This window comes from Leuresthes tenuis, unplaced genomic scaffold (genome assembly GCF_036924035.1).
Source record: "Leuresthes tenuis unplaced genomic scaffold, fLeuTen1.0.hap1 SCAF_24, whole genome shotgun sequence".
NCBI lineage: Eukaryota > Metazoa > Chordata > Actinopteri > Atheriniformes > Atherinopsidae > Leuresthes > Leuresthes tenuis.
In genome coordinates, this window is record NW_027325378.1 from 24,168,109 (window position 1) to 24,186,079 (window position 17,971).

Sequence of the window (17,971 nt, forward strand, 5' to 3'; positions counted from 1 at the left end):
CTACAGATACCAAGGTGTTCACCAGATCAACTGGAAATGAAAGCCAGAGGCTGTCTATAGTAACGGACAAAGATGACTTGAATAAGTTTCAGTCCTTTATATTTAGAGCAGGATGGTGCCTGTCTTCTCCAAGTCTGTGGTGGAAAGTGCAATCTGCTTTGAAGCCATCAGCTTGGGCCATAGCATCTGAGCCAATGACTCAAAACAAACAAAAAAAAACCCAGAACAAATTGATAAAGAAGGCTGGCTCTGTGCTGGGGACTGCTCGAGGGTCCCTGGAGCTGATTATGCAAAGAGGAATGCTGCACAGATCAATGAACATAATGAACAACACTGCCCACCCTCTACATAGCAATGAAGTGTGTTCAGTCAGAGGCTTCCACAGCCCTGCTGAATAAATGATTGTTACAGGTGGCCATTCCTGCCTCAACAATAACTCTGCACAATGACTACAAATGGTTTTGATTTGATTAATGCTGGAAAAGTGAATATCTCCCATTTTGGGTTTAATAAAGTATAATTCAATTCAATACATTTAAATTAAGATCTTCAATAAATAATCAGTATAAATCAGCTGATCTTGGTCAGTTCATTCTTGTACTTACTAAACAGAGTTGAGTTCCTCTGAACCTGAATTTAATAGATTTTAATGTATGCCAGAGATGGTGTTTAAAAGGAAAATGCTTCTCGACAGTAGTCACAATGGAGATCCTGAAAGCTTAAAAAAAATCATTAGTCAGTATCCAGTGTTGTCAGAAGTGAAGTTTATTTACATATTTCACAACGTATAATCATTATTTATGTTTAAAGCGTCAAAGCAGATGGAAAAAACAAGAAAAAAAGAAGAGATTTACTGGAGAGGATAAAAACAACACAAGGAACACAGGGTGAAGATGGTTCATCAATTACTTTTTGCATAGTTTTGATAACAATAAACAGCACCTTTTATATTGTGCCGTGAACCCCCGATCCAAACGCCTGAGAGCAAAACAAACCCGGTCTCATTCTAATACCAAAGACTGGTTCCTCTTAGGAACCCAGCAATTGGATCAGTCTCTCATGTGGCCATCTCTTAACTCTGCAGTTGTGTGCGCTGCAGATGTTCACTGTTCATCACAAAGTAATCTGGCAGTTCACTGAATGAAGAGGGCAGGAAAAGAGAAGCTCACAAAAGCAGGGAAATTCTTAAAGGAAATACTGGATGTCACTTTCCTTGTGTTTACTTGTCTGCTCCCATCTTTTGTGGTTTAGGAAGAGGAAATTCCCAAATCCTTTTCAACAAAATGACTTCTAGATTTAAAAAAAACACCATCTTCTATGCCAAAATCTTAAAATACTCAATAAGTTCATTATGAAGTAGACTTAAAACATATAAAACACTAATTATAATGAGAAGGAACTGAGCTTCAAACTATGCCAAAAATGTTGGAAACATACTTGGATCATAATAAAAAAAAGAGATTTTTGAATTTATGACAATTTCAGGTGGATGACTATTTAAAAAAAAAATGAAATACAAAGTTGCCTTGAAAGGCATTGGGCCATCACATGCCACCAGAACAGCTCCAGTGCAGTGATTGACTCTTCTTCATTTGGTCTCTCAGTGATTGTAGGGGAGACCTCTAACTAACACAGGCCCAAAGTCTCCTTCAGGAGCTCAGTTGCACTGAGATCTGCTGACTGTGAATATAATATCAAGTGATGCTCTTTTGATGCAATTCTGGGACAGACCGCACCCATCAGGACGGAACTGGATTTGATTGGATTTGGCTTAAATTGGACTCTAATTAGCTTGAACTGGGCTGTATCACTGAAGTGCCTTGAGATGACAGTGATTTGGGACTATATGAATAAATTGAATCGAACTGGGGGCTGCACGGTGGTTAGCATCATCTGGGTTCATACTCCCTGGGGCCTTTCTGTGTGGAGTTTGCATGTTCTTCCTGTGTATGCGTGGGTTCTCTCCGGGTGCTCCGGCTTCCTCCCACCGTTCAAAAACATGCAGGTTAGGTTAATTGGTGTCTTAGGAGTGAGTGTGAGCGTGTGTGTGGTTGTTTGTCTCGTTTGTCTCTGTGTGGCACTGTGATGGACTGGCAACATGTGCAGGGTGTACATCGCCTCTCGGCCAATCACCGCTGGGTTCCAGCCCCCCGCGACCCGACCGATGGATTAAGCGGGTATAGAAAATGGATGGACTGTTTCATTGTCAGATAAAAGTGGTCAATCAGAACAAAAGTGTTTTGATTTGCTGTGATCCTTACTCCTAAAAGGAAGAATGCACCAACATCCTGCATTAGAGAGCCACGGTAGGGGTCAGGCCTACTGTGAATGCCACTCACGCTCTCATCCCTGTGACAAGAATATAAACTATGACTCATCCACTCATTGCTCTTTTTTTCCCACATCTCTGTAGGCCGGTGCCCGTTCTCTTTCCTCCAACATTCATTCATCTTTGTAAAGAGGGTTCTCCACACTACAACTTTACTGCATGACTCTGTTTGACAAATTACCCCTACAGGAAGATAAGGTACTCCCAGACCTCGTTGTTGCTCTTGAGGCCATTCGTAAATCAACAATGACTCTTCTTTCAAAATGACTTAAATCCAGATACAAATCCGAATCAACTGGACCTGCTCAGTAATCTAAGTGATGATGTGATGGGATGCTGCTCAACTGGAACATGCAGTGTTTCTGCATTTCTTCAGGTTATTCCCTCGCTTTGTTTGTCTGTGCCCATGGTCTTTTCAGACAGCTGTGGCGCTTTTTAACACTCCAAAAGACAGTAGAATCAATCTAGTGTGTAGTCCTCAGCCCACATTAAGGATTGGCCCTGTAAAAGTGCAATACCACTGATGGCCACAGATGCTCCAGCTCCAATAAAGTCCCCTTCAGAATGTCAGCTTCAATAAATTCTGCCCACAATATGGTGTCATTAATTACATTTACTCCTCCTGTCAGTGTGCTGGTGGTTGCTTCAATATGATTCAATTTGAAAATAAATATCAGGCCTCAAACAAATGTACTTTTGTCTAATCAGGTCTCCAGTATCACTCAACACTAAAATGCCAACAGCCAAATGCTGAAATGTAGGCTCTTTCCATCTCTTATACACACAGTCTATGGTCTCCATTGATATAGTTATTACCAGAGCGCAAGAGACCAAAAGAAAAAAAACAAAAGCACAACTTCTTCCACTGGAGCAGTCATTCTGTTCTGCTTTGATGTAAAAGTCCTCATATGTCGACCCTCTGGTGCTTTTATTTGGATCATACTTTGTCTCCGTTTGTTTTTAGAGGAAAATCTTTCTTGATTTAAAAGCTAAACTAAACATCCTTTAAAACAGAATATCTGCACACAGGCATTTGCAGGAGTTTGGGTTTCTGTCCGGTGGCTAAATGCCTTTGCTGTGATCCCTGCTGCAGGTACGATGGGCTGCAGACAATCTGAGACAGATTTTCCTCTGACTCATCAAAGGTGCATGTGTGTATAATTCACCTGGCTTTGATCATCATTCTGTAATCCACCATCACGCAGCAGTGGACGTATGTTCACAGGAACACCCACTTAGTACAAGAACAAATGATTTTAATGCATTATTTTAACATACGCAAAGAGGTGCACGACAAACTCTAAATGTGTTTAAAATAACGACGTAGTAAGTAAATCTTAAGTTATTTAAGCTAATTTACAATTTATTTAATTTTCATTTAATTTAATTTCTTGGTACATTTGTGATATCAAACAAGGCAATCATTTTCTTTTTAAATACAACTGAAAATGAAAATAAAATAAAATCATAAGGGTAAAGTAATGGTTCCATCCAGTGGGGTGTAGATTCAGTAGAGAACATGGCTGATCTGAACCGACACACTCACCTCCAGCTCCTACAGAGCACAGTCACAGAGCACTGTGCCCTTCCTCTAAACTCCCGGTAAATGGATAAATATGACATAGTTACAGCAACACGTTCCTTCAACCATGCACTCACTCACTGTATTTAACATTGACCTCAGTAGTTCTAATGTGCGGCGCCACATGGTGTTTGTAAGTCTACACTCTGGCTCTGGTTTTATATGCCACATTGCAAGAACACGAGCCAAGAACCAGAGGCTTGTTAACACTCCCTCTCATGTGCTGATCTGCACCTGCATTCACCGGCTCTGACTGTAAAGTGAGCCGGCTGGACAGCTTAAATAAACAGAGCATGCGACAGTCAAAAAGGTAGCAGTGGGACTGGCAGGGGACTGAAGAGTAAAATCAACATCTCTTATTAAAATAAGTCTTTAGTGACCCATGTATGTTCATACCAAAGTCTAACGGCCAAATACAATATGTGTGAAAAATGATGGGATTTTATCTAAATATTTTTCGTAGAAATATGTGCACACGTCCGTAGATACAGGTAAGGTGTGAATGATTATTCCATCTTATTTCTCTGTTGCAATAATTCAAAAGTACAAAATGATGTGTTTCGATGCACTTTCATTAATTATGTACTTCACAGTCCACTTCAAATACCACAATGTAAGGTCAGAGGTTCCGCCATGTAAACGGCAGTCTGAATCTAGTAAAGCCTGAGATTAAAAGGTTCATATTAACCCAACAAGTTCCCGGAGCCCCAGGGACAAACGTCTACATAAAGTTTAAAAAATGGGGCTCAACTAACCAAAATCACATCTCATTCCACTGCAGTTAACTCGATGTGACTCGACTTTATCTCCACAACGTATGGAACAAGACATCTGAAACGGAGCAATATTTGTGCTTGAGGACAGACCTCTCAGTGTGCCAAGCTAAAAGCAAATCAGAAGAAAGTTTGTTAACAGATTCTAACCCTTCCTCTCCATTGACCAGTGAACACAGGTCCAAATCTACAGCACCTTATTCAAGTAAGCTCGTTACTGAGATATTACCCTTTTCACCAACCATATACGATAATTTTACCCTTCAGCCCCATGTTTAGGTTGCAGAGCTTTAAAATTTAGAATTGGTATTTACCATCATATGAAAATACCTTACCTGTGGTAGTCCACTTTATGTCAAAGGTATTCTAAGTGGACACATTATGTTAGAATGCTGAAATGAATAAAAACCCAATTTAATGTGCTTCAGAAACCAAAACATTTAAGTTACCGTTTGCCTTGTGGATGTTAAATGTGAACAGTATTGCACTGTCAACAAACCTACCGTAGTTGTTTGATTTCAACTCCCTTATCATCTCATCTGAACTCTGTCAGTGCCACCGGATGACAGTTGTTGTCATATCGCAGTTAGAGGTCTTTGGCAGGAACCCGTCATCTAAATTTGCCAGAAAACTTGGAATAATTCTGTCCCACAGGTTAAACAACAGCAGCATACGTCTCTTAAAGAGCTGGTGTGTGATGCTAGAAAAACAGTGAGGCTGTCATTTGTCCTTTGTCATTGTGTCATTACATAACTGAACTATACATTGTGTGGTTTAAAAAAAGCATCAGTGACTCATCAAGAGAAGAGCCAGTGTCGCATTAAAATACTGGAAAGCCAATGTCATTCTTAAAAATGTATTAATGGCTAATTGTCTTTTTCCTAGAAATACTTTCAGATATTCAATTTAAACTATTTCCTAATACTCAATTATTTTATGATTAGCAGCCATTAGCAGTGCATCCAGCACTTCGATGCTCAGTAAGTTTGTATGGCATTCCCAGTGTTGGCCTGCACAGGTTTAACTGCAGCTGCACTCGTAAGGTGGAGGAGAGACGTGACGGTGACTGAACTCAGAACTTGGACCTGTCCAGGTCCATCTTGACTTGCCCTCATCTGAATGATGGTGGCAGGGTCATTGTACATAGATCCACATGGAGCAAAAGAAAGTGTCGGGTTCCACACGAGGCCCTGCATGAATGGGTGAGATGGAGAGTGTGTAAATGAGTGAGTCTCTGGTAACTCTGCCTCTCTTCCATTTAGGACAGTACTCTGTCTTATAATTCTTACATCCACAGACAGTCATCATTATGTTGCAAATAACTGACAGATGCTCCTCTTCCTCAGCTCCATCTGCACTTCATGGCAATCCACTCCCTTCCTCCTTTTTTAAATCAAGTTCCAATCTCCTCGGTTCCTTGAGGACGCTACTTCTTGTCGCTACTTTGAAATATTTGTTCGTAGGATGGCGGTGGGTGGTTGCAGTAGGATGGAGGCGGGGGGTAGGAACTCATCATCATATGGGTGGAGCCAGGCTGTGCAGGGTAAGCAGGGTGTGTCATGGTAACCCCTGGCTCGCCTACCGTCATCCCATTGACCCCAAAGCCCTGCATGCTCCCTGGCTGCTGGGAGACTGCAAATACAAAAGGGAGAGAAGCAATTACCATTTACTGTCAAATGACTTGCTTTTACAATATGAGCTATAATGTTCTATAATGGGCCAGTAGAGGAGGAGGCCAAAATGACTTTGTTGTTGGCTTAAAGAATCAGTCCTGTTTGATTTCGTGATACTTGTGGTTGCGCATGGTCACAGCATGTGTACATAAGTTACAGGTGGTTAGTTATCAATTACAAATGTGAGTCAACACTGATAAAAACTTCAGCAGCAATCTCCATTAGATGGGAAACGACAATGGGAAAATCTGGACAATTTCTCTCTGGAAAACTGTCCTGGTTCATCTGCATTCGGATGAACAGCCTTCTTCATGTCATGCTTCAGCATTTGGGCAACACGGTGATTCCCAAACATGATTTTTCTTCTTCTTCTGTTTTGGGGTGATTGTCTGTTGCATTACCAAACCATATCGTCAGGTCACAGGATGATACTTTTCCATGACATGGTTAGCTTTTATTTTCATCTTTTTAACTGATACAAACTCAATACAAACTGTTTCCCTGTTGACTGGAGTTGAGTTCTGTAGGACAAAGTCACTAAGAGAACTCCCCAATGACCAGTCGCTTCGGTTAAACCCCTGTAATGTGATAAAAACAAACAAAGGGTAATGATCTCTTTGTTGTCGTGTCACACATGCTGCCATGAAGAACAGCCGGTCCTGAGTGGATTCTGTCCACAGTGGAAGCACTGTGCTGAACAAACATGACATGACAAAACGCAGAACAATTCTACTATTCAACAATGTTTTCTAAGTTTAGTCTTTGCTCTTTGGCAGTGGATGTAAGTGAGTGTGAAAGGGTTCAGTGGTCCATAACCTCACTAACAACGCACCCAAAGCGGGATCGTGTGATTCAACATGAGACAGAGAAATTACAAAGGGATTTTTCACTGGTCTATTGCCCGTCAGCTGGTTGTTCCATTTTTAATTAAATAGAGATGTAAGCAATTTGCAATTTGTTACAGTTTTTAATCTACAATTGAAACAACGTCTTTTCTGATGCAGTTTCAGTTTCCTTCACTGTATGATGAATTTACAGTGAGTTAAAACTGAGCACAGTTTCATACTGGTGAGGGCAGAATAGGAGAAAAGTATATATTTGTGCTTAGAAATGATCAAATGATCAAAACAGCTGGCAAATTGTTGTCTGTTGACTGAGCTTTTAGTTGGATACATCCAAAAAAAACAGCAGTTGGAGCTCTGAGACAAAATGACACTATTACTCAGCAACTCACACAAACTGTCTTCACACAGGCACTCCGGTTATGGCCTGGAGGATGTGTGCAGGTGTGGACAGGAGGCTGGACATGAAGCTTACAATAATTATGAGTTCAATAGTCAAACGAGTGGAAAGTGACATGAAGCTCAGAGGTGAAGATGCACGCTGTTATCATCGTGCACTCTCAATGCAGTGAATGTTGTGGGTGTTTGTGCTCTCAGATGCAGTTCCTGTGTAAATATTTCTGTTTACTATTTCATCCATTGAGACTGCCTTCAACTTTGATCTATTGATTTTTTTTAACCTACACCCAATATTCTGTCTTTTGTTCTGAAATCAGACTAACGTAAAGGGAAATACACGTGAGAAGTCATTGAACTGGTCGCCCAGCCCTTTCATGCAGTGACAGAACCAGATCTGCATCCCACTGAACAAACCAAAGTGTGCACACTGAAAAACAGTATAGTGGATGTCTTAATTAGGTCCATTGTTCCGAGTGTCCGTACGATGAATGTTTATTAGTTAAGAACTGCCTAACTAAATTGAAGTTGCGGTCTGAAAATACCAGGGTTGAACAAAAGATTAGATTTGGCCTTTCTGGCCCTTTTTTTTTAACCAAACTACTTTATAGAATAATTTAAATATAATTGTTTATTCTGTTCCGATCTAAAAAGTCCAAACCAATTCTTAAGCAGTCCTTTTGGATTGTCAGAAAGTGATTAAAACAGCAGCCTGTTATGATGACTTTGCTGTAGAGTTCATCAGAGGGGGACAACTCGTAATAACGCCCTCCTCTGGGTCACCTTCCCACTATCTACTCAGCCTGCAGAAAAGTCTTTTGTACTCTGGTTATTCTTGGAGCTCTCTATTCCATTTTCTGCTTGGCTGAATGACAAAGCAAGAAAATCTTTCATGTAATTATGACACAGTTTTATCTGCTGACCCATTTTCCCCCAGATATGTCAAGTTTAAAATGAAGCATCGTTGAGTTTCACAGTGTTGGTCACAGAGAGCAGAGTTAGACCAGTTTGTCTAAAATCCAGTTTGAAAATTAGAATTTAAAGTAAGTAGAAAATAACCAAAGTAACACTGGAGGTCAGGAAGATGCTGCTAAAGTACTTTCAAGAGGAGATGCAAATTTCATGTTTCAGTAAGTTTTGATTAGCTCTTTTCATCAGACTGCCTTGCTCTCAGACAGTGCTCTGTATGCTCTCTTTGTGCCATTCATAAAAGGAAAATCATCTTTGTGTAAGTCTGTCTCATCTGAATATGTTCAGTTCTTCAGCAGAGGCTGTTCCTGTCAGATTAGTTTTCCCAGAACCTGCTCTAATGACTGCAGGTACAAAACAACCCACTGCTGTATCACTGCACAAGCTGCTTTAATAACTATGTATGGACATGTAATTCAACAGACAGCAACATTAACAAACTTTGTGTCAACATTCCCAACTGTACAGTTGACTCCTCGTGTTATCAAGATATAATTGAAACTATTTTACTGGTCGCTCATTGTTAAAGATTACACAGTCAGCCAGGGCCTTAGAGCCTTTTGAGTGGCAAAAGATTGCGATGAATTAACAGACATGAACAGGGGAATATGAATAACCTCATCTATAATTCTAAGGTCTCTCAAGAACAGGGCTTGTGTGAGGATCTGATATATCTGACAAGTCTCTGGGGCGACCTTTCGATGGGGTCTGTTCTGGATATGTAGTGATGAAAACCTGCTATGAATGGTCCAAGACTAAATGGTGAACCAGTGACTGGATGAAGATGACTCACGGCTCATTGATGATTATAGGGGGGAAAGTTTAATCTTTGTGGTCAGATTCCACTGCAAACTTAGAGACAGTTAAAATATCTTGTCGGCTATGATCAGAGGTATCAGGACCCACAGTGAACTGCATCTTACTGTGTAGCAGTCAGAGCATCCTGGATGACCCCCTATCTATGGCTGAAAGCGGCTACGGTGAGGATGTGAGAGTTAAACTGGAGTAATGAAAGATTCTGCATCTTTCACATCATGTGCATCAATCAATTAAAAAATGGGTGTAACGGTATGACGGTAGTCCTTAGGCTGGATTGGTATAATTTACCAATGATATGCTACTAATGCACTTAGCATTGGTAAATTTCAACCACGCTAACTTAGAAACATCAGACTAAAAACATCTCATAAACAGACACATATCTGGTATAAAAACTAAAATAAAGGTAAAGTTGCTTATCTTGTCACACCAAATCATATTTGACCAGGATTAAGTCGAAGGAACGTCAGTAGAGAGCACGGGTGATGTATCTTATCACCAACTAGACTCTCAAATCTGAATGTAAGCTAAGTGCAGGTGGTTGGAGCTGCAGCTCTGCAGCATATCTGTCTGAGTCCTGCTTTACCTGGTGAGTTGACAGGGTGCCTGGTGAAGGAGACGTTGAAGGCTGGCTCGTCTCTGAGAGGGGATGGATACATCCTTCTGCGAATGAAGAAGCCAGCGCCGCAGCAGAACAACACGCCCATCATTAGCAGCACCCTAGGAGAAAAAACAGAGCACAGCTCATATGTCTCCCAATCATCAGTGGCTGTGGAGCAGAAGCTGGAGGGTGGAGGGAGGAAAAGCTCAGACCTGAGTCTGCATCTCATTTGTATTACTAACAAACACAAGAAGCAGACTCAGAGCGACCAATCAAAACAAAGTACCAGCTTAGTGCATATAGCAGCATAACAGAATGATAGTTGTCTGGGATGAAAGATGTTCTCCTCATCTGTGAATCTGGAACACGCAGCTCGACAATAACTGTGTTCCCTGAGAGGATTTGCTGGCCCTCAGTCGATTTTTCCTGCCTTAAAAATCTAACTTTACTCTACTTGCATACAACAACTGAGAGTCATAATATCATAATCTGAAGTCAAGGTGTTACACAAGTTAACTCATTAATGTATATATCTGCTGCTTATCCAGGTCCAAGTAATGTTGAAATAGATGTTTTTAAATCAATCGTGCAATGGATGGATAATTCCAGAAAACAAGCTTTTATAATGGTTAAAATGACTTCACCGATACTCTCCGCCACATGACACAGTTAGATAAAGTTTTCTCTGTCATCACATGATCTGAGTATCTGCAGTCCATCAGTGGCATAAAGGGGTTCTCAGATGGCAGACGGCAAGCACTCAGACAGCAAGGCGGGTGACGCAGATATGTAGATATGCAGATATCTTACTGTTGTTACCAGTTTGACATTATTATGTGTGAACTGCCTCCGAAACGACATTTGGATGCTTAAAATCTAAATATTGATACACAGAAGGGCAAAAGGGCCTAAAGAATAATCTATATTTCATATTCATAGTTTCCTCAGAAGGTGAGGAACAAAGGTTTTGTGGACAGTATAGCTGCACCATTGCTGTGAGCCACGCTCGCTGTTCAGCTGTAGAAAAAATAAAACCCTCTTTCAGTTGTAAGAGTTCTCTGTTCTCGTCTAAATCTTATCAGGTCTTAATCTAACATCTGATGACCCCACATTAAATTCGCACGAGCGACGTCCATCCTTACTGCTTCCATAGCAACTAAGCAGCCAGGTGCTGCTGATTAAATGCAGTTGATTCATTCATAGCACAATGCCAAGGAAGAAAGACATCAGCTTAGAGAAGCAATTGTTGCTGCCCATCAATCTGGGAAGGAGTCCGTCATTTTACGGAGAGAAAGTAGAAATTTTTTTAACTGAAAACATTTTTCAAAAGTGGAACATTTCCCAGACAGCTGTCAATCTTCCCAGGAGTGGACGTCCCAGTGAGTTCAGTCCAAGGTCAGAAACCCAGGAGCTACATCTCAGACTCTACAGGCCTCAGTTAGCATGTTCAATGTTTAAACTCCTGCAATTAGAAATCCTCTTTCTTCTGTTAAAAATAGATTTTTTTTCAATCGGGGGGGAACTTTATAGTTCAATTAGAAAATGCTGCACACCTCAATGAACTGAAGCAACATTGGAAAGAAGAATTGCTCCACTCCCGTGTGAGAGAGTGATAACGTCATCCATAAAATGAATACTTAGAGTTATTGTTGATGAAGGGGGTCTTAAAGATTTTTGGTAAATGAATCGCGGCTTTTTTTTATTTCTGGATATGTAAAACCTTGAAATTCCAAAGATTTCACATGACTGTAGATGTGCCTGCTTTCACTTTTAATTTTCCATCATAGTGAAGTAATCAATAACCTATGTTGATAAAGACAAAATGCCACATAACCACTAATCAACCAGGCTAAGTTTCCTCCAGCCATCAAGAGCTGTACTGAAAATGTTAGTGAGTAAACCCAAGAGATGTTTTTGGCTTGCAGTTATTACAGTATAGTGTGAAATCCAGTCAAAGGGTGTACTACTCTGGGTAATTTAGTCACCAGAAATATTACTCAGCACCAGTTCTGGAAACTGATATTTCCCTTTACTTAAGTAAAGGTAGAACTGCATCACTTTAGTTTCAGAGTGTTTTTGCGGATTATAGAAGAGATTTTGGAGTCATTTTGAAGTCACAGCAATGTCAGCAGCAGATGTTGCAGCATCACAAGTTTAGCAGATGGTGGTGCAGAGTCAAGCTGGGTTTTCACATTAAGCTACAAACTAATTTGAGAACACACTGCTGGAGAGCTAAGAAACAGCGACACCATATTTTCCCTTTTTTCATATGCACACTACTGTTTATACTAGTTACTTAGTTGAGGAGCAGGCTTTTGGCGGCACCTATCACTTACGTTTTTGCTACTGATAATAATTCTGTTATCAATACATATATAGAGAGAGATGAAACAACAAAGATCCAGGAATACATCAGGAATATGGCCGAATATGGCTGATATTGAGGAGTCCTATCAAATAGCTGGAAAAGGCTGGTCTGAAAGATTAAGGCACTAATAATAGCAGCTCAAAAACAGACCCGTGTAATAGGGCAAAGGAGACCAGGTTCTACCACATCAGACAGGACCCCAGGTGTAGGCTGTGCAAAGAGGCCTCTGAAGCAGTCCAGCACATAGTAGCGGGGTGTGAGATGCAGGCAGGTACGGTATAGATGGAATGCCATAACCAGGTGGCAGGAATACAACACAGGAACATCTATACCTTCCAGACTTCCAGATCCAGACTGATAAGCAGTCTTTGGTGATAATGTGGTCGTTGACAAACTACAGAAGTAGTGATGGATGTAGCAATTCCAAGTGACAGCAACATCAAGAAGAGGGAAAAAAAAAACAAAGACTGAGGGAGGAAGTTTAAAAGATGTGGGAACTGAAGGCAGCAGTGGTAACAGGAGCAGAGTGACAGCTCCCAGGAACAACATCAGACACAGCTTTCCTATTCTGACATGTATTCTGACTCTTCCTCTAAAGTAAAACACTTTAGAACTATTTTTCTGAATTCTACTAACTTGGTTTATGTACCAAAGGAAGAGGTCCAATACACCACTATTACCTGGGTGACTTTGTACATAAACACATTTACTGCACAGATAAAGTTGATTACCATCATGACCAATCTCGTGGCTGTATTTGAGAGAATGCACCTGGTGGAAGTCCATCACGTGGTAATCCCTCCAAAAATGAAAGCCAGCTCTTTGTTCTCCGCATGCTCATGTCTGTGTTACAATGCTGATGTTAGAGCTGTGAGGCAGCTCATCGTATCGGTGTGTACAGCTAATGTCAGCACATGCAGTTTCAGTGCAGGGTTCAGCTGCTCCTCAGACATTTTACCTTCATATGTAAAACTGCAGTTTAGGGTTGTTGTGGCCAGAGGACAGCAACAGTGACAAAACTAAGTTACTCCTTTGTAGGGGAAAATAATCTCAGGCGACACTGACACTGACACTGACACTGACAATGACAGATGATATTTTTTAGTTTCCATGTATATTTTGTTGCTGTCTCTTTAGTTTATCAATACAGTGTGAACACAATGTATATAAATACTGTTGTTTGTGAACGACGTAAACCATGTGCGTGCTGTTGCATGTGAAGTGCTGATCGAGCTGCTGCCAGTCTCCTGTCAGGAGAAAAGGTTTTAAACCACAAGAGTTGTATTTTGAATGAATAATTAGACATTTTAGTTGAGGACGATATCTCAGTGCTGATAGTAACTGTGTTACTAATAAAACTAATTAAATTCAGTTCAGTATTATTAACATAATCACAACAAAAACATACAGCCCAACTCAAGCCGCAGGACCTGGGCACATTACAGTGCCATCCAGTGTATTTCTATCCTGTATTAATACCAATGATCATGTCCTGCAGCAGGGTGGTGCGGTGCAACGTCACAGCAGGAAGGTTCTCAGCTCCAATCGAAATCCGGAGCCTTTCTGTGAGCTGTTTGCATGTTCTCCCTGTGCCTGTGGCTTTCACTCACACATCGTACTTGTTTCAGCGATATCAGGCACACTCTGGCTCCCACTGTTCAACACACTGGCAACACTGTGCCAGCTGCCTGCCCCAAACATAGACAGGACAGAGATTAAGGGCACTGCTCTGGAAAACACTAACAACTCAGAACTGATAGCTACAAACAGCACGGGGCTGTATGTGGTAGATATGTTGAAGGTTATTATGGGAACTTGTTCAAGGGCTTTTCTGTTCAATAGCAGTACTGTACGTCACAGTATGGATTGATGCATCCTGAGCCACTGACACTGACTTAAAAGGGAGGGGGGGTGGAGTAGATTGTTTTAATACAGATGTTCGATTCCCACTCTCACTCAAAGATTGGTGATCTGACAGCTGGAAGGATGGTCCACCTCCTTGCCATAGCAAGGCACCGTACCCCCATGCTCCTCGGGCTCTGTGAATGGCTTCCCACCACCCATTTATGGCATCTGTCTCCATGAGTGTGTCCATGTACATGTGTGTATTCAACAGGTGCAAAGGAGTAATTTTGTGCATCTACATGACAATAAAGTCTTAATCTTAACTTAACATGCATGTTGTTGGGTGATGGGAGGAAACCTAGAGCACTTAGGAAGGACCCACTCATGCACGAGGAGAATGAACAATCTCTACACAGAAAAGCCCCAGCTGAGATTCAAACAGCAAACCCTCTTGCTGTGAGGTGACGGTGCTAACTACCACACCACCATGCAGCCCACCAAATGCATAAATACATTCATAAATAGATAAATGAGTCACATTTGATCATCACAAAATGAAAGGATTATTGTATGATAATGGATCACCAGTCCCAATTCTTTTCATAATGACACCTCTTCAAATGTATCAATGGACAAAATACCAGGAGGACTACACAGGAAACACAGGGTGAGTGCTGGTTAGGTCATTACTCTGCTAATCAAAGTTAACTTTGTTAATTTTAGTTCAAAAGCTTTTAATCACTGACCACATTTATACTTTCTTCAGAGCATTTCAAAGTAACGAATACGTAATGTTTTCATGTCAGTCCACCGTTGCTGTAATTCTTCAGTCCAAACAGTAACTCACCAGAAGTACCATAGTCTCTGGATGGACAGGGCTCTAACACAGCAGCGAGTTCCACAGCAGTCCTCATAGGAGCGGCATCTGCAACAGAAAGACACACCGCAGAGTGTATGCAGTCAGGAAGCAAACACACACCAATCAGACGTCACGGGGGTCGGCGACACATTCTGTTTCTTCTAACTTTCTCTGACTCATCATTTACATGTGGATGTAGTTGCAAGCACAGCACAGCGGTTGGTTTAACTGTCGTGGATGGTGATTTTGACTGAAGGTTATGGATTTTTTTTCAGGATTATATTTGCTGAGATCAACAGTTTGGAAAAGGAGAAACTGAAGAATAAGGAACTGAAAGCATAAACTCTCTTGTCAGTTTCTGTTGTATGAAGTAGGCTCATTGTTTAAAGGACATTCATGAGCTTTGGAGCCTAATTACTTTGGTTGGTATCAACCTCTTTAAAGTGACCAGACAGAAAACTGTAACTCTACCTCACCGAACACGAAGGAATGTCACTCATCAATAATTATGCCATCTGCTGTGGTATCTGTCTCTAAAGGCAGATATCTCAAATGTCTGTAAGGAGGAACACAATGGAGGTTTCACTGTGGTCCTCACAGACCTCTGACCTAAACATCTTTTTATAAAAAAATCTGTGAGGAAGGACCTCAGGAGCTAACAGTATTTCCCCAGAACAGATGCAAAAAATTGTATTTCCTCGTCTGAATATTCTTCTCGTATTAAAACGTCTATTATATTAGCCCTTTAGTAGTTATCAATTAGGTCATTCGTATCATGGTCTCATCTCACTGTTTTTCTCATCTGGTTTGGGCCGGTTTATCATTCTCTCTGGCAGATCCATTCAGGCTTCTTCAGATTGGATGAACAATCTTTATTACCTTTCGGCACCACTTTAACTTAAAGAGCATCTTTAACAGATCAGGTAGTACTTTTTCAAAGTCACGTTTAGCCCACACAGGACCATCAAGCAAACAGAAACTATGTGAAACTCTGTTCATGACCAAAGCTTGAGTTTAAGCCCCACTTTCACTCTCTACCTTCTGTACTCAGCCAGAGAAACAGAAGCAATCTCCAGTTGCTAAAACATATTTAATGCAAACCAGAGAGCCTCATTATGGTGTGTTGACATTTCCTCACCACAGCAATAGGCACAGGTGTATCTGGATCTTGGCTTTAATCAAAGTTTCTGCTTCATAAACAAAACCTTACAAAGTTCAATTTTAAATTGCAAACCCAGCAGCCTGGGAGCCAAATATTCAGAACCCAGGCCAACTGTGATGGATCGGTCTGTGGAGAGCAGCAGGAAACCTGCATTAATAAAGCTGAAACAATAACAACGAGTGTGTCTGTGTGTGTGTGGGTGAGTCTGAGAGTGGGATACGTGATGAATGGCTGTGGATAGCTGGAATGACAGTGCATACCTCAGACTCACAGTTTTATTTTTGCATTTCAACACTAGTCTATGGATGGAGGTGCCAGGATCTGCAGCAAGTGGAATCTTTCCACCGTTCCACATACAGTCCCCACCACGTTGCACTGACTGCATCAGTATTATTTGCACTGGGGTTAAGGTTAGTAAAATAACTATAGCCACTATTAAATGAGCTCAAACTGCCCCCAAATGACTCTAAGAAGATCTTATAATATACTTAGGAAGGCTTTTCAGTTTTCATTGTTTCATTGTGCTACTTAAAATGAGTAAGTTTGTTGATAATAAATGTTAATTCTCCTCTGCAAATGTTTTCAGATAAGCTGATTGTAGAAAACACCATCAGAATGGGGTGGTTTAAGACAAAAACACTGATATTTTGGCTGGTTTTCACATCTTTCCATGTTTAGTTTTAGACAGACTAACACTTGTAGGACGGTCTTTATTGCACGCGGTGTCCTTGAACCTGATAGGGAAACAGAAATTGTGGACTGAGAAGAGGAGGATGACAAGAGAAGAGTGTAGAGGAAAGGGAGGTTTTTTTTTTTTTGCCTGAGTTCTTTATTACAAAGATAATCGCTCTTCAGTAGTACTATCTGTTCAGCTCTCTCTTCCTTTCTCCTTATCACAAGTCTAGGTGTGCTCGGCATCCATAAAGCAAAGTGAATTCATGACAGCTTGAACTGTTGGAGAAACCTGCTGAATACCCAAACCAGTAAAAAACCCTCAGATACGTTTTAATGAAACTCGTTTAACAGTGTCATATGTTGAGGATTCGAGGAAGATTTAAGCCAAGTTCAAATCTTCCTTACAAAATCTGATTTCTCAAAAATCTTTTTTTTTAAATTGTAAATACATTTTCATGATGAATCTGCTTCAAATGGGGCCTTAAAAGTTTAATTTTCTTTCTAACTTAAATCAGTAGTTGATATAGTATTTTTTCCATTTTTTTTTTCTAAATCAAGTAATTTCTGGAACACGGTCCCTGATGTCATCAGTTCTCTTTTCACAAGCTTTTTATGTGCAAAATGTGCATAAAACAGGCCAATAGAAACAAACCTATAAATTGCCTAATGAAGTTTTCCCCCTCTCATTAACTGTCCATATGGAATCAATAGTGTGTCCTCCCTGCATAAGCAGACTAAACTGTTTAAATTGGCTGGAGTGAATTTAAAGTTACTCCAGAGAATCCGTGAATCTTCAGGAAAAGGTCTGCAGGAAAATAGCAGACAGTTTCGTGAATGCAGAATTTCACTCCAGACCTGAGTTACTGTAAATCACCACAGGACATGAAACTGAACTTTGTCAGCACAGCAAACTCATTTAGCATTAAGGTAAAGACATGGTTGCAATGCAAATTTAACTTTCCCTTTTCCTTTTGACTTAAGTGCAGAAGAGGGTCATAAACCATCAGTAATCTTTTTTTTTTTTGGGTCTGACATGTTGTATTTAGGAATTAAGGGGAAGACTACATTAAACTCATTA

General features: G+C 40.7%; 1 protein-coding gene across 1 annotated transcript in view; it reads right to left on the reverse strand.

Moving 5' to 3' along the window:
* Positions 1-742: 742 nt before the first annotated feature.
* The window catches only part of vopp1b (VOPP1 WW domain binding protein b), a 34,809-nt gene continuing 17,580 nt past the window's right edge, over positions 743-17,971 (reverse strand). Inside the window, exons 3-5 of the mRNA XM_072378884.1 lie at positions 15,045-15,122; positions 9,970-10,103; positions 743-6,316 (exon numbers count right to left, since the gene is read on the reverse strand). Of these exons, the coding sequence (XP_072234985.1) occupies positions 6,111-6,316; positions 9,970-10,103; positions 15,045-15,122 (418 nt within the window). The 3' untranslated portion in view covers positions 743-6,110. The remainder of the gene's footprint in view (positions 6,317-9,969; positions 10,104-15,044; positions 15,123-17,971) is intronic.